Raw genomic sequence first — 20,416 nt, 5'->3', positions numbered from 1 at the left:
CCAGCATTTTGTACACCTTAGTTAAAGATACTTTTGTTATTAAACTTACTGGGTGATGGTCAGGTTTAATAACATGTTCCCAAACAGTAGGTTTGAGATCCTCAAATCTTCATGCAAATCCTGGTGTTGTCATAAGAGACATTATTTTGGACTTTCAGGAGACAGAATATGATATCTTGTTATTCATATTGATACCACGATACCGTTCCTCTGACTTTAGGAAGTCTACCTGAGCAGTGAGATGTTATCTGTTAGTAACATGTATTAAAAAGTAATTGTAAATTAATGAGATGCAGAGAAAAAAAAACACAAAAAACTCTTCGGCTGAATATCAGATTCAAGAGTTTAGAAGACTCAGTTCATAAAATATACTTAACTCCAGTGAGTAAAGGATTACTGGTACTGTTACAAAAGGTTTATGTCCTATTCCTTTGGTAATTTTACAGACCAGAAGTTAACCAAATAGGTAATCTTGATTAATAATCTTGATTAATGTAATTTTACTTTGTTTCTGAACTTAACATCATTCAAGCATGCAATGAATTTACTACAGTGAAAAAAACATTACTAGAACATGACTTCCAGTTTTGAGGTTTATGTTTCTCTTGTTATTATAGAGTGCCTCAAGGGTTATCCATTAAACTGAACTTCACTTCTTTTGATACACAACAATATGCGGACAATTTAAATATTTTTGAAGGTATAGGACCAAAAAAGGTTTTAAGAGGTAAGGTTGTTTTTCAGCTAATATTACTTTTCCATTAATAAAATTTAAGTGGTAAAATAAGCAATTTGAAGTGAAAAAAATGGCATGCATATGTTTAAGTGGAAGAATGCATCTGTGTAAAATTTTCCCTGTCAGACAACTGATCTTGATATACTTATCTATGCTTACGAAGTGACCAGATAAATGCTTCCCTAACATATTAAGAAATCTCTACTTTTTTTTTAAGATCTTATTGAACAATCTTGATAACTTGACCAGAGCCATGGTCTTGTGGCATCCATGTTTCATTGGAAATATGTTGTCAGAAGATCCTATAACATCACACACAGTGACATAAACTGAAAACATCTAAACTGAAGCTGTTGGAAGAAGTACTCTGGTACCCCCTGAAATTCATTACAAGCACAGCATTGTTTTCCTCAGACCTTAAAATACTGATGATAACTTATCTCTGTCTCTATATTCTGCTCTGGAAAATTGGGATTTTGCCCATTTTTCACAAGAGTCAGTCTATCCAGCCAAATTCCATCAGAGATGGAATATATATACTTGAAGAAAAATATATAGAGATAAGTCAGAATGATATATTATTATTTATTTTTATTTTTGGAAGCAGGGAGAGAATGGGAATGATAAATAGTAAAAGACTCATAAAATAAATAATGGAGAAATTCTACGCTTTCAGTACTGATTTGAATTTAACCTCCCTTTGGAATTTCAATTTAGGTGTGAGAGATTGTTTCAATAATATAATATCAGCTTTAGATGGAGAAGCAACTATTTTACTGTCTGATGACTTGTATCAATCCTTCATTTCACATACATGGCATTTATATGAGTGAATTTAAATTAATTTAGAATTTAAAGTCAAAATTTAGATACATTGCATCACAGAATCATTGAACTTCCCAAGTTCGAAGGGACCTCAAAAGATCCTCTGGTCAAATCTTTCCTGGAAAAGGGAGCCTGGATGAGATTATCTAGCACCCTGTCCAGTTGCTTCTCAGAACATTTCAATTGTTTCTCTGCTATATGCCTTCATGAATATATCACAAAATGAAAATCCAATGTAATTTCATAGTTTCCTTACTCTTTGAATATCTGTAAGTGTATGTGCTAATTATTAAACTGTGAGAGTTAGTATATATAATAAAAATATATAGTCAATACTGTGATTCTAGAGTTTCAGAGTCCATATCTGTAAATTCTGAGAACATTTACAGCATCATAAGCATGGATATGAAGATTATTGTGTTGAATATATGTACTATAAGACACATTTCTGCACTAGCTGATATCCATGTTGATGGATATGAGAGACGGGATATGCAGAATACTTATATGGAAGCCAAACAGCTAAACGCCTTCAGGGTTTTGAAGCTATTGTAGGCAGGATCACAGTGCAAGAGGGAAAGCACTCTTTAAGACTGAAAAAACTAATTCACTGTATTTTTGTGACAGCACTGGGGATTTTAATGTGCATGGTATTGTTTTTTCTCTGACTATATTATTCTTTATTTGTTCTCAGCTTCTCTGTCAGGGACTAATCCTGAGACAATTTACATTTTTTCTCATGAGGTTACAGCACAATTTATATCCGATTATTCTGAAAATTACAACGGCTTTAATGCAACGTACACTACGTTTAATGCAAATGATCTAAACAGTAAGTGTTATTTTTGTGTGTGTGTTTGTTCATTATCCTGAAAGTTTGGTGAAACTATATTTTCAGTTTCACAAAATGGAGATGAAAACGGAAGCAGTATTTTCTGGCCTCAGTCCAGTAACTAGATCCACTCTGAGAAATTTCATACTATTTTAAAGTTCAATCATTGATTTCAATAAGACTGTCCACAGGCTTACAGGCCTGTACCTAGCAGTAGGGTGATGCCTTACAAAGTTAATTTATTAAAATAAAAGAGTAAAACTCTGTCCATATCTCCATCAGATTCCTCTGAGACAGTTTGTTCACTAATGACCACTGTTGAATCACTGATGCTAATCGTTATTCTGATTTTCTGATGGTACCTGCTCTCCGGAGTTTCTGATGTCCTAACTAATTGCCACAAGTAGTAGTCCCAAATGGTAAAACTAACATTCAGGAAAATGCCTGCTTCATTAAGTAGGCATTGGAAAAAGTCTAGATGCAGTAAATCTACAGTGACATCAAAATGCAGCAATATGACTCAGGCATTGGTGTTCTTCAGTAGTTGGAAAAAATTTAGCTGCAGATTGGGTAAGTGAAGGCTTCTTCAGCTGCAAAATTTTGAACAGGATGTGAACAGGGAATGTGAATGGGAAGGGATATGCTGCAGGAAGCATCCAGAGTGCCAGCAAACTCTTGTCATCTGGAAGCCCTTGCTGGGGGCTGACCTGCATTTCAAGGCACCATGAAAAGACACTGAGCAAAATATTATGAGAAGAAAAGTCATGAGGATGTTGCAGCAAACATATGTGAGTAAAGAAAGAGCAAAGGAGAAGGACAAGGAAAGGGGCCTCACTGGTGCATGGAGCGCAGCACTTACCTTCTGAGCATTCAGCTCTGGAAGTGAGCCCTTTCTGCTGGAGCAATCCAGGCCTTGGCAAAGAAGAGAGGAAAAGAGCAGGGTTAGCCTGTAGTGTTAGCTATGCAAGGGGTCCTCTCTCATTCCTCCACCACATTACTGGTAGAGGATCAAAAAAGAAGGTTGATGAATGAGGGCAAGAACATGTAGGGCCACCTTCAGTGACAGTGCTTTGTTAACAAGTACAAATTACATGTTTATTTGAGTAATTATGTTGCATTGCATAGAAGATGAAACTGAGTCACCGTGAGCTCATTTTCAAATTTTAAAATTTACATTGTTTGTCAGTCATTCTTATGTAATTTTGAGAAAATACTTAACATCTCTGTCATTTTTATGTACTAGAGGTTCTTATTCACAGATTATGAGAAAGTCAATTGCACTTTTGAAGACGGCTTTTGTTACTGGATACAAGATTTAGATGATGATTCAGACTGGGAGAGAATTCAGGGCCCTACCTTTCCCTTTATGAGTGGTCCTGATTTTGATCATACATTTGGCAACATGACAGGTAAGATCAAATACAAGTTGCTTTCAGATTAAAGGAAAATCTTGATTTAGCTTATGTTACACCACTGTACAACGGATTCTTCATAGTGGTATTATTGGGATATAATTTTATTTTGCCATAAAAATGAGTCAGGGTTACGAGATAGAATATTTTATGCTACTGACTGACATCTTGTGGAAATATACCAAAATTAAAAGAAGAAATAAAGGAATATATAAAGTGATTAAAGTGTGAGGTATTGAAAAATTTTAATGCTATTAATATATCAAAGTGCCTTATCTGAGAAAGGAATTTCTACTATGCAACAGTGTTACAGGTCAAATAATTGCATGTTTACCTTAAGGACAAAAACAAGTATATTTACATTTTAGGGAAATCACTTCTATTTCATCCCTATCTACTGGTGATATCCTCGTGGTTGTCACAGGCTAAATTTTATTTAATGTAAAGTTGACCTGTAGGTTACATAGGGCACCTGTGTCCCCAGTTAGAATCACACATCAAACACACTAATTTTCAACACGTGCAAAACACAGAAACACTCCAGCAACTGCTGTAGCAAAACACCTTAATTGGAAGAGTGATCATATCAAATGTGGACTTTAATTAAAGAGACAATACTGATCAGAATCAGATTTTGAAAGTGTATCATGAATGCTTATCCCAGAATTAGACTCCAAAAGTTTTTTTCTGCTTCAACAGGAAAACCAAACAATCTCTTTCTCAGCTGATATGTCAGTCCAGCTAAAACTAAGTAACATCATTTGGATTTTGCAATGGTTATATGTGTTCTATGCAAGACTTATACAGAACTTATTCAGTGACAAATAACTGGAAAAATTGCAAATTATTCTGGCAGAAGTTACTCCCAGGAAAAGAAAAATATTATTCAGCATGTTATTGGATAGAAATTATTCACACCTCTCTGAGTAAATTCACATTTTCTAAACAATCTTCAGAACACTGTTCTATCTTCCCACCTTACTCCTAGAATACAAATCAGCTGAAAGAACGTAAGATTTGTTTAATAAAACACTTGACAACGATTTCTAGCTCCCTTGAAAATGTTAATTTGTTTTAGGTGATCTGTTTCACTGCACTATATCTAAGCTGACATATGTAATATCGCTATACGTAATGTTGCTATTATACTGAATATTCAAATTTCTAGAACCTGCATTTGAAGTAAAAATGTGAGCTGCACCACTAATATCTAGCTATTATATACATTCAGTGAGAGTGTGTTTTTGTTTTGCTGCTCTTGAAAAGCAAAGGACTTACTTAATACATACTCAAAAACTGAGTATCATATTTATTGTGATTGTGAATTATTATTAAGGAATTTTCCAAGGAATCTTCCAAGTCATGCAACACTATCTGTGCTTGATATTATTGATATTTTTAATGTAAAAACTCTCATTTAAAAAAAAAATCAGTAATTCTGTACTGACTCAAATGTGCTTGTTACCTTGTAGGATTTTATATTTCAACACCCATAGGACTTGGATTTGGAGAAGAGAGAGTCCGAATTCTGAGTTTGCCTTTGGTCTCTTCAGATCCATCTTGTCTAAGTTTTTGGTATTCTTATATAATTCCTAAACATACATTTTGTTTAAGAATAAAACCAAATAGCTTGCTTTCCTATATAATATTAATCCAAGTCAGTGTGCCAGCAATACAAGCCTGCTTCTGTTTGGATTTCCTGATCAGTCTCAACTCCAGGCCTGAAACTTTGACTCATTTATAGGTTTGAGACTTTCAGTCAGCTTTAATGTATTTTCTTTTTCACCCTGCATCCAATATTCATTTCTATACAGAAATTATATTAAGAATCCCTGAAATGCTTTTGTCATGAAGCTTAACTAGGCCTCTACAGAAATTATAGCAAAATACCAAATAAATCTTCCAGGTGTAATCTAAACATATGATTCACTTTATTTTCATGCTCACTGCAGATTAGTCCTAATTACATAAAACTATTTATAAAATAAAAAGCTTGATATTTTTAAATGGATTTTCAGTTTGTTCTAATAATATCAAAATTGCTCTTTGCCCTCTAGGTATTTCATGTACAGTACTAATGTTTACCGTTTAAGAGTTAGCATAAGTAATGAGCATGGTTTGGAAAAGATCATTTTCCAGAAAGAAGGAAACTATGGAAACAACTGGAATTATGGACAAGTAACTTTAAATGAAACATCTGATTTTAAGGTTTGTTAAAGTGCTAGTTCTTTTTAAAACTTCTTTTAGCTAAACTGATATTAGAGTTTTCTGCCAAATGAATCCAGTGATCCACAGCTCCAAAGATAATGTCTAGTACTGTTTACCAATGCACGCCATCAAATAAATGTTAGCATGCAGAAGACTGGAGTCCCCATTTGAAATTTCATCCCCCGCCTTCCCTGCTCTGGAATTTAAAGTGATATTATTGTAGAAAATAGCAAACCTTAACATTGTCTTGGGACAATCAATGTTACCACAAAAGAGAGCTTTCCACAAAACAAGGGTGTTCAAATCCTATCAAAATCTGATGTGGAGTTTAAAATCTCAACAGTGAGTGTGACATGAAGCACTTAGCCATGAGAAGATTTAAATTAAATAATTTCAGATTCTGAAGCAGTATTTTCACTAATTAATTACAGAATAATTCACTGAAAGTGTGTTCCAGATGGAAATGTATTTGGTGCCACATGGTCAACAAGTGACCTGACTTACGTGTAAACAAGAGGAGGACACTTATGCTAGACAATTCCTTCAGGAACTCTCTCCTGAAAGCAATTTCTTTTTATAGGTATTTGGGGTGGCGTGTCCTGCTATAGTAGTTCTGATTGATGCAAAAGCTCTGCCAGAAAGATGCTTTTTCCATCTGAGGAAGTCAATGCATCTGTGACCTGGCCGCATCAGATTTCCAGAAAATGTGTGTTTTATGATCTCAGGAAGAGTGCTATACCTAGCTGTATTTCACCAGCGCAAATTCCTTGGTAGCAGGATTACTTTAAATATGTGGATATTAGAGAACAATAACAAACAAATGAGATTCATTTCAGTTTTTCATGGAGATATGCCATTAGATCAGGAGAAGTTTGACTGATGAGATGAGTGATACAGAATTTGCATTTCAAAAATTACATGCATTTATATATAAAAAGTAAAGTTATTGAATAGTTTTAAAGCATGTTCATAATTTATATGAAGAAGTTCCTGCATTCCTTAGAATGATCCACTCAGTTTGCATAGTGCTGTTTTGTTTTGCAAGGAATCCTGACTCATCCCTGATGCCCTCCTCTGAGTGTAGCACCAGTGTAGATTAAAATGGAAACAAGAGCATTCAAGAAAAAAGAATGGTTCAGCACAGGAAGCTGAAAAATGTTTCATTAAATTATAAAATTCTAATATTTTTTCATGAACTTCAGGTTATTTTTGATGCCTTTAAAAAGCGTGGTCCCAGTGATATTGCTTTGGATGACATTGGCCTGACAAAGGGAAAGTGTAATGAAAGTATTTATGTAGAGCCAACTGCGATTCCAGCTGTTACTACTGTCCCTTCAGTTCCCAGTAAGTAAACACTAAATTACAGTTGGTTGCCATTTCCTATTACTGTGTTTGTGTATGAGTGATCCAGAATTTTCAGCCTTTAGTTTTATAAAAATCTCTCTTCAGCATTATAAAACTATCTTCAAGATAAAATACTAGGGATCAGGTTCCCTGCCTACAGCTCCATTAATAGCAACAGAACTGGTAGATTCACAGCTTAAGCTGTCAGTACTGTATCTTGCAGAACTTGGTGAGTAGAGGATATCAAAGAATTCAGAATTTGTCTCGAAAAGCTTTAATTAGTAAAGCTTCCAGGAAGCCACTAAAGAGAAAGGAAGAAGAAAGAGAAGGAAGATTATAAACTCTATATTTGAAATTGTAAGCAATGTAGCAGGGGAATGCCGGAATGAGCAAAGTCACATATATCACTAGACGTCTCAATAGTAAAAATTCACCAATCTCTGAGAACACGTGCACACTGAAAAATCCCATGTTTAGGGGGATTAATCTATAACAGTCCCAGAATGGTTTAAGAATGGAGCACAATCTGTGTGAGTGTCTAATACCCAAAATGGAGGTATCATCTGGATCAAGGCTCACGATGAATGAGTTCTTTCCAATATGCATTTGTCTGTGTTGTTATTTGTACTATATCTGATTACATTAAAAAGGAAAAAGAGCAATATTTGCTTTGAAAAAAAATCAGTTATTGAAACAGAAGGGACAGCACAGTTAGCAGTTTTTCTGGTTTTGGAGGAAATGAGTGGACAAAAAAAGCCAGTCAAAGGACTCTTTCCACTCCCTGATCTAATGAGAGGTTTCAATATTTGCATAAATTATGGAACGTGTCAAAACTTAAGCCTGGTTTCTTCAATTTTGCCTTTGCTAACTCTGCTCCTTGTGGTAAGGCAGGAGTGATGAATAGGTGCTTCATCTAGTAATGATGGATTGTGCTTTTTTCCTGATTGATGGGCCCTCATCTCATTTCATCTCATTATCTTCTTGCCACCTCTTCTGAATCCCAGGTTGAGTGAGAAACTGGAGGACTGTTGGTTTTGTTTGCACTTTTTTGCCATCTTCTCCAAGTAGAAGTTAACGAAACATGAAACGTCTCTACTTATAGTGCATATGGCATATGCACTTCTCCAGACAGGTTGCACAGCTTGATCCAGACCCATCACATTGCTGTCTTTTAGAGGAAAGCAGAGAGATTTAAGCTTCCTCAAAACATTCCAGTTTCACAGAGCTAGTTAGAAGAATCTCACCGAGACCAAATATGAAAAAATACTTGTAGCCATCATTATAAATCTGGAAAATGTATATAAAACAATGAAGAAAGATTGCATATGATGTTAACCAGGTCCACACATGTTCAAAGCAAAAACTGGTACAAATATGAATAGAGCTTGCGGAAAAAAATCATTAAAATATCTGATAGAGCTTTGTAATTTATTGTGAAAGAGGCATGAACTCTTTGGAAAAAAAAAAGAAATTTCTACAAAAGACCTATTCTCAGATGGCTTCAAATCATTAAAACAACCAGTGAGTATGTTCCAGAACTGCCTCCTATTAGATTTACTGTCACTTACACAGCACAGCTAGTTGCTCTCTTGAAAGCATATGGTAAACAAAAATGGTCTACAATTAAAATAATAGAAAAAGACTGTTTGCATTGTATTCATGTTGAAGCACAGTGTATTAATATTGCCATTCTGTCAAATCTATCACCTCTAAATCTACTGCATCAGGACAGGTAAGAAAACAAAACCTTCTAAATATAAAAGCAAAATTCAGTTTTAGAGCTCCATCCTGAGACACAGGGAGGTAAAGTTCAACAAGATGTCTCTGTCAGTAAAATTAAATTTTAATAATACTAGTAATTTCAGTCATAATTTACCATACCAAAGCAAGTTTTGGAATTTGATTGCACTTTTCGTTAAAGTAACACTGTGGAGAGGTGCTGATGTCTGCCACCTCCAGCCATCTTTCAGGTGCTGTGGGTAAACACACTTCACAAGTTAGCATCGGTCTAATGATTATTGGTAGAACAACACCGTGGTAAATAGTAACTGAGTGCTGCTGTCAAAACACTAAAGAAATGTCATTCAAACTATAGATCTCTACCCAAAAATACGGTGATAAAGTTTTAATATTCAAAAAAAGGAAGTGATCATGTGATGTATAGCTCCTTGTAAAACAGATTAGAGGATCCATACTGTCCTTCAATATCATACAAAAGCATAGTCTAAGCTGTCACTGGGGAAAATCTACTTTGTTTGTATAACTTTGTTGAGGCATGCGACGCTATCTGTAACCTGCTGAAAAAAAGTGAATGTTATCAATCACCTTCAAAGAAGTATGGTACTTTGATGGATGTAGTGCAAGCTTAATAACACTAATGGTTTCACTACAAATGTCACGTCTATAAACAAGACATGAAAGAATTCGAGCTGAGTTAATTTCTTTTACTAGACTTAGAGCTTCAGTTAGAGGCACTGGCACCATTCACAGTGCCACAAAAGCTCATTGAAAAGTCAAAAAAAATTTTTGGTGGTGGGATAGGGAAGCAGGATTTGCTTTTGTCTTTTGCACAAGACTGTCAGCTTACACTTTCATCTAAACCAAAGATTGCTTTCATCTTTGTGTTCATTTATAACCTGTCTTTTAACACAAAAAACAGTGTGGAAATTACAGTGTAGATTCCACTCTTAAGATGTGTATGTCAATATAAATTAAAGTTTTGGTCAAAGCACAGAGGTATTTTTTTATGAATAGGTCATATTTCATTTTCTACAGTGTTGAGAAAATCATCTATTATGATCAATGAATGGAGCAAGTTTATTGGTGCTGACTGCTATTTGATTCTCTAACAAGTGACAGCTATACGAATAACTCCATACAAATTTTTGTTTAAAGATCACTGAAAAATCAATTACTTCTATCATTTTTTCATGCAAGAGAAAGATCATTACTAATGTGCCTTACATGTAGTCGACACCAGATCAGATTTCATCATAAATTGCCCCTGTTCTGCTATTAAGAAAGTTGGTTTTGCTCTGCTTATATCATCAGATGATACTGGCTAAGAATCATACATTCTTCCTGCAGCTTTACAGTAGTGGTGTGTCTGTGCGTGCAGTAATGTTCCATAAAAAAAGATAATGTAATCTTTATTTGTTGTTAATGGTATTTACAGAAAGTAGTCCTCATTGTGAGCCATAAGGCTGAAACATAATATACTTGTTAGTCAATGTGTGATTGTTAACAGTTCCTTTTCCTTTCAGAGGGTTTGGTGCTTCTTGCCAGGAGTGATTTGGTGAAATAGAAAGTTCTATAAGATGGCTATCGTGAGACAGTTCAAATCTTTCTTGTATTTAGTGGAGCTTCCTCCCAGTGGGATTCAATGGGCAAACTCAGTCGGGCTTATAGATTATGCAGTCCCCAACCAAGTGGCTCAGAGTATGCAATACTGACAGACATAATGAAATGCAAAATTTGAGCCATAAGGGGTGGAAGGGAGGAGTGTTAAAGTTTAGCCAAAATCTGAAGGTTGAGAAAATAAATTTTGATTCAAAGAATAAAACGACAACAAAACAAAATAAAAAATGTAGCTTTCTTCTGCCTTAACTTCTATTTCCTGAAGCAGGTGGAGGAGCAGTTTATTTTTGAATAAAATAATTGCAAACAACAGAAGTGGGAAAACACCAAAGTTCATTCTGATGGTACAGCTGAAATGAAAATATATATTTCTCAATATGAAGTAAATTTTAGAATAGGAAGTTGACATACTTCGGATGTAAACCACCATCTAAACCATATATTGAAAGACAATATTGAATATATAAAGTACAGTTAGTTACATCTAGGTGAGTGTGTATGTGCATATGTGTGTATCTACATATCTACAATTTTTTTTTAAATAAATTTTATTCATATTTTATATGTAAGTGCATATACATGTTTATGATAAAGACCTTTCTTATTGGTGCAGTTGTTTCAAGGAAAAAGCAAATGGCTACTTTTGCCATTTACAAGGTTTAACTGTAAAAGTTTTTAGGGTCCTGATGAAATCAAAATAACACTATAAGGGTTTTTTGCTATAAAGTTTATTTGCTATATGACAAAAAATGGGCTTTATACTTGAGTATCTCTGCTAATGCTGCAAGACAATCAGATAATAAGCAAGGCATACAAGCTAAGTGCATAAATAGGTTATATTGTGGGGGGGTCCCCTCTGACATTTTACAGCTTTTCTATTAGTGTACTAGTAAATTATACAGTTGACTGTATCACATTCTTGTCTTAATATTTTCTGTCATGTGCACAGCTTGCAGACCAATAATCACCAAATGAAGTACAGACTGTGTCTTTCCTCTAACTACATGGGGAAGACTTCTCATAGCACCATCATGAATACAGTTGTGCACCTGGGCACCAGCACTTCACAAACAGCAATATATGAACTATAGCTGTAGATAATTCCATGGCATCGATTGTATGTGTCAGCAGGTCTGACTTAGACACTGTAACTAATAAGGACAGTGAATTTCTTACACATCTTGTTTCCTCAATGCTCTGTGTACCGGAGTGTTGGCTTCTTGCAACTCATTGTTCAAGCTTTATACCAATGGCACCATAACTGAACCCTTACAGTGGTGAAGTTAGCTTGAATATCCTCTTCATAAAATTGCTTTTTCCAAATTATCTTTGTTACAATGGATTGCAAAAGTAGGACAATAGGTTAATTATGTTTTTGAAATGGTTTTTTTTTTTCAGCTGACTGTGGAGGGCCGGATGAACTATGGGAGCCAAACAGTACATTCAGCTCTGAAAACTTCCCAAACAATTATCCTAATCAAGCTTTTTGTAAGTCATTCTTCTCCAAGTCTTCAGGAAAAGTTTAGCCATATAAAAGTAGAGAAACTAAACCTGCTTTCCCAAGTCAGATGCTGTCAAGCAAAGAAGATCTAAGCTATGTATAGTGGGATCTTTTAACTGAAGTCTATATGGCACTTAGCAGAAGCTAAGGAATCACATGCCAGTTGATTAAAAAGTGATGAAGACAAGCATAATCCCTTGGAATGGGTTCAGAAAGGCCAATTCCATCACGCCTATTACGTCAAATATTTTTATGTCAATGTAACAATAGACAAGGTGCTGAAAGTCCCCATTTTACCATTACACCTCAATGTATTTGCCAAGTTAATATCATCTGTTAAATAGTTAACATTTTCTAAGAACAAAGAATGTGTATATGCATTTTGCAAGGGATCCTCTCTTTATTGAATGTTTCTTAACATACAAGTGAAAAGACATCGTTATTCTACTGATGTTACTTGATTTAGATTAAGCTACAGCTAGCAAAAGTGAAAATGTTTCAAGGTGGTCCACTATGTGCTGTTGATGGATGAAGCAAGGAAGAGAACTTTGTCATTGCTTCTTAATAAAATTTTAATTATTTATTACTTCACCTTTAACCGGAGTGTTGTTTTGGGATGCTAATCACAAGAACTGTAATTTTGTGTTTCTGTCCCACTTGAGATATGGCTTTCATTTCCAGGTATTAATTTCACAAGTTCCCAAATTATATTCCTACTAATGAGAAAATACTTTTCATTTTATGAACAGATTAAAAAGCTATTGAGTTTTTTTTATTTTCTTTACAAGATTTCCATAGTATCCACACTTACACAGATTAAATATGATAAAGCATAGGCTAAACAGAAACAAATACTTCTTCTCTAAAAAGACATCTAACTTGAAAGACAGGCTTCTGTAACTGATTATAGAAATTACCTTACTATCAAATAAGACTTAAGTGACAAGACTATTTGTCACATTTTCACACTTACAAAAGGATTAGCTTTGCTACTTTAGGGAAACCTACATTTGCCATGAATGATAAAAAATGCATATGTGTATATCTAAGGAGCCTAAATCCAGTTTTCAAAAGTGTTTTAGAGAATGAGAGTCAATTGAATATTGGATCTTGACAGCATAAATTGCTTTTAAAATTAAGATTTAGACTTCTAAGTCTCTTGGGTGATTCTTAATATTTTAGCAGAGATTTTTTTCCCCCAAATCCTTCATCATGAAAATGACACAGTAAATGTAACAAGTGAAAAGGTGATTTTTGTGTATGTGTTATTATTTTCTAGGTGTGTGGTACTTAAATGCTGAAAAGGGAAAAAACATTCAACTTCATTTCCAGGTTTTTGATCTGGAAAATATTTATGATGTAGTTGAAATCAGAGATGGCAGAGGAACAAATTCCTTACTTTTGGGTAAGTAACAGCATTGGGTACTAAAATCATAGAACCACAGAATTTTTTTGGTTGGAAAAGACCTCTAAGATCATCAAGTCCAACCATACACCTAGCACTGCCAAGTCCACCACTAAACAATATCCCTAAGCACCACATCTACACATCTTTTAAATACCTTCAGGGATGGTGACTCCACCACTTCTCTGGGCAGTCTGTTCCAACGCTTGACAACCCTTTCCGTGAAGACTTTTTTCCTAGTATCTAATCTAAAACTCCCCTGGCACAACTTGAGGCCATTTCCTCTTGTCCTATCACTTGTTACTTGGGAGAAGAGACTGACATCCACCTCGCTACAACCTCCTTTCAGGTAGCTGTAGAGAGAAATAAGGTCTCCCCTGAGCCTCCTTTTCTCCAGACTAAACAACCCCAGTTCCCTCAGCTGCTCCTCAAAAGACTTGTGCTCTAGACCCTTCATCAGCTTCATTGCCCTTCTTTGGACTTGCTCCAGCACCTCAATGCCTTTCTTGTAGTGAGGGGCCCAAAACTGAACACAGTATTCAAGGTGTGGCCTCACCAGTGCCAAGTACAGGGGTACAATCACTTCCCTAGTCCTGCTGGCCACAGTAATTCTGATACAAGCCAGGATGCTGTTGGCCTTCTTGGCCACCTGGGCACACTGCTGACTCATATTCAGCCAGCTATTGATCAACACCCCCAGGTCCTTTTCCACCAGGCAGCTTTCCAGCCACTCTTCCCCAAGCCTGTAGCGTTGCATGGGGAATGTGTGTGAAATGAATGTAGTCAGACAGCTGGAGCAAACTGATGGATATAATATAAAGGAAACTAATTCTCTCTAATTTCATTCTACATTTCTTCACATTTTTGCGTCTCAGAAATTAGGAGAAAAACTTCAGAAAGCATACTGTATGTGACATCACATTTCCCAAATGTTTGCACACACTCAGCTTTCTATGCAATCCAAATGAAATTACTCAATAAATAAGACTGCTCATGTGTGTGGACAAATGGAAGCATAATCTCTTAGTCGAGCCTTATTTTTCTATACTGATATGACAAATTTGGTGTTAAGCTTTTATCATTGCAGACTGATAGCAGTTAGGTTTGGGGGAATAGCTGTATTCATGTGTTAGTAGTATTTGCATTTGAACCCAAAACATTTTGAAACACGTAAGAGCAAAATATCTTAACTGTATTCATGTTGTCCTGGGGAATAGCTGTCTATACAGGACAAGACCCATTGCCAGATGTCTTCTCTACAACAAACCAGATGACAGTAATCCTCCTTACGGACAAATCTGCAACAAAGAAGGGATTTCTTGCAAACTTTACTACTGGCTACCATTTAGGTAAGCATACGAACCCTTGTATTTAAAAGGTCTTACCTCTGGTCAAACACATTTGAGAAAAAGTGGAGAGTGGAAGGTGGCTCTCTGCCCTTGATCAACAGAAATATGAAAAAATTAAAGAGAAAAAGCCTAGTGGTTACCCATCTGTACTTTATGTTTTCTACCATGAAATGTGACATTTTTGTTGCTTTAGTGTAATTGGACCAATGTCTGTATCATCTGCACTGTGTGTGATATTATGTGAAAAATTGACTCAGTATTTTGACCAAAAAATATTCAAATGTTATGAAGGCAAATACGAACTATTCCCTGTACAAGCCCCAGAAAAGAACATCACTTTGTGACTCATATGAGGGTGCCATTAATGTGTGTTCAAATACATTTGTAAAATTTTTTATTATTGATCAGAGCCTCTAGAAGAGAAAAATGTATATGGTAACTCTGATTAAGGTTTGCAACACAGTCCTTCTTGCATCTTTAAAAATTCGGCCCTTAGTGTGTGAAGGATCTGGGAAGAGTTAGTCTTTTAAATATTTGGACAGCAGTGTTTCTGGTCCCAGCTAGTCCCCTTCTGAAAGACCCCTGTTTTTTTGGGAGTAGTGGAATTAGGCTTGTCACTCACATAAGTAATTCAGCAATAAGTTCTCCAAAACCATGCAAAATGGAGCCAAATATTAAAGTACATGGAACAGCAATATGCTTACCAGGACAAACACACTAGCTTTAGGCCAAATCTTGATGGAATTAATTAGAGGCTTTGTGTTACTTCTGTGGAAGTCTGGCAGCAGAAAAATGAGGAAAGAAAGCGGTATGTATTCAGAGAAGCGTGAAGTACCATTCATTTGCATGAACAGAAAGTCAACAAAAATCTACACTCTTACTTTAAATATCATAAAAGGCAAGTGTCTTCCAGCATGTTTAGCTAGCTGCAGCTTTTTCATAGATTAACAGTACTAATAATGTTAATTTTCTTAATCTTTAAAAAAATCTTAAGCATTTATTTACCTTTGTAAAATCAACTCCATTTAGTCCCCTTTTGTAAGACTGAGAGGTAGGTTTATATGGACATACGACCATTTTGCTGCTTCTTGTTCTGCCTTCTTTATCACATTTGTTCAGTCCAACAACACTGTGCAGTTTTTTTAGCTGGTTCAGCATCTTTGCTGAGCCAGCTTTGCCCATATTTTGTTGTAAAATAAAAATTAAGCTTAGCAAGGCAGACTTCTCAAAGTGGCCATTGCCAGTTCTGGTTAAATATATTAAAAAGGTTCCATTTGACAAAGAATCATGCTTATTCATGATCTTTGCAGCCAAAGGACAGAGACTAATATCATTAGCATGCAGGCCCAAGGATAAAAGGATTGTCAGTAAATACATTCATTTTACAAGAAAAGCAGATTTTTCTTTGCATTTTATTTTTCCATGAAATATTGAATTTTTGAAAAGGAAGCATAGTTTGAAAAGAAATACTTTTTGGCAGAATGCAATATAATAAATAACCTGTCTAAGTGAGCACTAAGTTCTATGGAAAATCTGGCATTAGTTATGGTCACTGAATGTGTGAAAATCTGGTTCAGGCCTTTTATAAACCATATTCTTTTGCTTCCTTATTGTACAACAGGCCATACTGATGGATGAATGAATCATTTGATATGAATATTAAAAATTCAGAAGCAAAGCAATTATCTTGCCTTAAATAAGACTGCTAGATAATTAAATGTTTCAATCAGTAAGTCCAGGAAGGTAAAATAAAGAAAATAAACAATTTTTCAATAGAATTTAAGTTTATGACTGTATATTTCCTGTAAATATATAGAATAGTGCCATTAAAAATACACTTTGGCTATGGAAAGAATTATAACATTTTATTTACTCTCTAGCTGATCTGCTTTTTTACATAACTGATACTGAAGTAGCTTAATCTTACTTTTGTAAATGCTTTCCTCATTCATTTCTATTACTTTTTTCTCTTCCACCTTGCCTTCCAGACAGATTTTGAATGGAGACTCTTGGCTTTCAACATCTCTTTACTTGTATGTTTGACTTGACATACTTTAAGGTCTCAAAAATTTTGTGAAAGTGCTGAACGTCTAGAACTTGAAATCATTAGTCATTTTTGACAGGATTTGATCAGGATTTGACTTTTCTCATCCCTCCAAAGTTTATTACATGTAACAGAAGGACACTAGTAACTGAGCAATGCTAACTATAGCAGGAACTACAAGGTACAATACCATAGATTTTATTCTTAATTAGCTTCTATTTATCTGAAAATAACTTTATTTTGAAAAAAAGATGGATAGGAAAGGAAAGAAAAGGAAATTAAAGGTTCTGCATACTATCCACTCAATTTTTCTTTCAGGTGAACTATACGATCTCCAGTGAACATCAACCTTCCTCATAATTACAGATTAATTTTCCTTTCCTCTTTTCCTTCAGGAGCTTGTGCAACTGATGAGCATCAGTGTGGTAGTGGCGAGTGTATACCATTGCATAACCTCTGCGACAATCTACCTCAGTGTGAAGATGGCTCTGATGAAGCAAAGTGCGGTAAGGTTTCATACAAAGAGAAGGAATGCATGCATATTTGGTAGGAATTACCTAGGAAAACATCCACAAAACCTCAGCTATCGTAAACTACTGCAGCTGCATGCAGGCCATGCCAATTTACACAGCAGTATCTTGTTGAGTTTGTCAGGGACAAAAAAAAAAAAGCCACTTTTCTGAGATGATAATGTATGTAAGCTGGTGAAGACCTCTGGAAAAGGTAGGAAGTTCCTCTGTGCTTAAAACTGTGGCTGCTTATAATGGCCTCAAAATTAAATGAAAACTGTATCCATTTCATATTCCCAAATTCTATCACTTTTTGCTGTAATAAATTAATTCGAATTTCACAGCAGTGTGAGTTCTTCAGTGTAGGGTACAGAATAAGAGTCATCTTGATGGAAATTCCCAGATAGTCCTGTGGGTGTGAAGCCGAACTGCAGCATGTGGCACCCTCCAGCCTGCCTGGGCTCCATCTTGTGGAGGCATTGCCATAGGTGAGGGGATGGCACAACTGCAAAAGCAGCATCCATTGGACATAGTGGATGTGCACATTCCTACAACGAGGAGACCAATAGCTGCTATTGCTTAGTACTCTGGTAAAATGGTTCTTTCCAAAATGTAGGTGTACAGTATATGGCTTCATTTCACATAACATAGAAATAGCATTCTCTAAACAATAATTTAAATGTAAAACTGATGTTAAAACCATGTTGGGCCTAGCACAGAAATTAAATTGCTGTTTCTGACAAAGTGCTGTTCTGACAATCTATTATGGAGCACTAATGGAAGAGTTAAAAGCAGGCTTTTAAGCTCAGTACAACACCGTCTTCCTTTCTTTTAAAGAGGACTGATAGGGATCACATATGTCCTTGGATGTGGGCTCACAGTTTTCATTGATTTCAATGTCTTATACATGCATATATATATATATTTTCATATATATGGCATATATAAATATACACATACATACATATGTCCAAAGGCATTCACTCTTCGCATTAGCGCAATTAGCTGTTTTGTTGCAAATATATTCTTCCTCTAAAATGCATAGAATAAAATTCATTACAGCTTCTTCTTAACTAAAGAGGACTTGAAGGGATTTTTGCAGCTATTGCTGAAGATCTGAATAAGGTAACCATCACCTACCTTAATATGATCTACACTTTCCCAAAGATTTATTTTGCCATAGATGTCTATCACTTCATAACAAATTACCTCACATTAAAGGACTGGGAGAATTGTTTCCAAAAACCCTTTTAATCCAAACATTGGCTGAATCAATCTAAGCCTTAAAATAAAATGAAAATTCAAATAGACATCCTCACATTGAGTCTTTTCAGTGTCCAAAATTCTTGCTCATTTTCCTGAGAACAATTTCAGTTTCTTATCAGAAGTGGCAATTTGAACTAGACAAACTGCCATTTTCAAATACTCCAACTTCTGAAACTTCCCAGGGACTGCAAAGATAAGATATATCTTCCTTTGCAGAATTCTAAAATATACATTTGAATCAAGCAGTTGTTAAGTGCTCATTGGCTTTCTTACTCCTTACCAACAAAGTATTTGGAGAAGAATATGGATCTGTTGAGAAGAAAGGAAAAGGAATTATAGTTCAAGTAGAACAGACGGGAGAGGTGTCAAAAGTAATTTGGAGAAATCTCGTAGTGCAAGCAAGTCTGAGATTTTTCAGGACTGCTTGTAAATTTCTCATGACTGAGGTTTACCATTAATTAACCACTGTATATCACTTCTTTCATTCATGCACTCTGGGTGTCAAAGAGGCATTCCTAAAAATCTGGGTTTTTTTTACTACAGTGGGTACATTTTACTTTTTTGTGGAAATACTTTGAAGTAAAAAGGTTTTCTGGACAACTAAGATTTTTTAAAATAATTATTTCGGCAACCAATACATTTCAAATGCATTGTATGTTTTTCCCTGCTTCATGCTGGCTTCAAACTGTCATCTGCCTGAAATGCCGCTGTAGCTCCTGAGACATATATGGGATTCTGTTGACCTTCTTACACCTTATGGTCCAACTTTGTTAGTCACTATGCCAATAGCATAAGATTTTTCACCAAATACTTAATGAGTTCCTGAATTTTTGTTCTGAGTATTTTGTTTTGGCAAAAGTTGTGATAGAAAGATTGGTTTTCAGGGAGCTTTTATTATTTGTGTGTGTGTGTGTTTTAACTAAACCTGCAATGAAAACAGTGAAAATTCTCATAGCAATTGGAACTGGAAAATCCAATTTTTCTGTCAGCTTTGGTTTTAACCTTATTTCCAATCAGTGTTACTGAGCATCATGTAGCTAAAGCTTCAAACAGTATCTGGAAATTACATAATGCTGGCTAAAAAAAACCATTGGTTAGAGTTGATGGAAAATGTGCTGTTTATTGTCTATTCATGAGACATTTGCAAAATACAGGGTATGAAACTCTCCTGTGGCAGAAATATAGAAGGAGATAACAATAACATTTCCTTCCTGTGGGAACACAACATCCTGGAGATGCTGGGTTTATTACCGCTGTAACGTATTTTAACTTCTTTTTGTTCTTTGCTGGCAATAATAAATCCGTTTATATTACATTTCTGTTTGCTTGGGGCAGGGGGAAGGGTGGTTTACCACCTATCTAGAATTATTTTGTCCATTTTGGTCTACAGTGAGATTGCTTAATGGTTCTCTAAGCACCAAAGGACTGGTACAGGCCAAGATTGGGAGGACATGGCACCTGGCATGTGCAGATGATTGGAATGAACAGATTTCAGACAGTGTTTGCCAGCTGCTGGGATTAGGGTGAGTGAAAAAATATTCATTGTCCTTGTAACTTGTTTGCAGTTTTGTTGAGTCTGTATATTGGTATTTTCCTCATAATTTTACTGGTGTCTTAACCATCCCAAA

The 20,416-nt window shown here is 35.4% G+C and overlaps 1 protein-coding gene across 1 annotated transcript in view; it reads left to right on the top strand.

Annotated features, from left to right (window-relative positions):
- TMPRSS15 (transmembrane serine protease 15) overlaps positions 1-20,416 on the top strand; it is a 55,527-nt gene that overhangs the window by 20,822 nt on the left and 14,289 nt on the right. Inside the window, exons 11-21 of the mRNA XM_068395185.1 lie at positions 618-727; positions 2,256-2,393; positions 3,653-3,802; positions 5,278-5,380; positions 5,863-6,013; positions 7,216-7,357; positions 12,113-12,202; positions 13,495-13,620; positions 14,838-14,969; positions 17,409-17,519; positions 20,179-20,311. Coding sequence (XP_068251286.1) covers positions 618-727; positions 2,256-2,393; positions 3,653-3,802; positions 5,278-5,380; positions 5,863-6,013; positions 7,216-7,357; positions 12,113-12,202; positions 13,495-13,620; positions 14,838-14,969; positions 17,409-17,519; positions 20,179-20,311 — 1,386 coding nt within the window. The remainder of the gene's footprint in view (positions 1-617; positions 728-2,255; positions 2,394-3,652; positions 3,803-5,277; positions 5,381-5,862; positions 6,014-7,215; positions 7,358-12,112; positions 12,203-13,494; positions 13,621-14,837; positions 14,970-17,408; positions 17,520-20,178; positions 20,312-20,416) is intronic.

The sequence above is a fragment of the Nyctibius grandis genome, chromosome 2 (genome assembly GCF_013368605.1).
Source record: "Nyctibius grandis isolate bNycGra1 chromosome 2, bNycGra1.pri, whole genome shotgun sequence".
NCBI classification, from domain to species: domain Eukaryota; kingdom Metazoa; phylum Chordata; class Aves; order Nyctibiiformes; family Nyctibiidae; genus Nyctibius; species Nyctibius grandis.
This window is presented reverse-complemented; position numbering and strand designations above follow the sequence as displayed.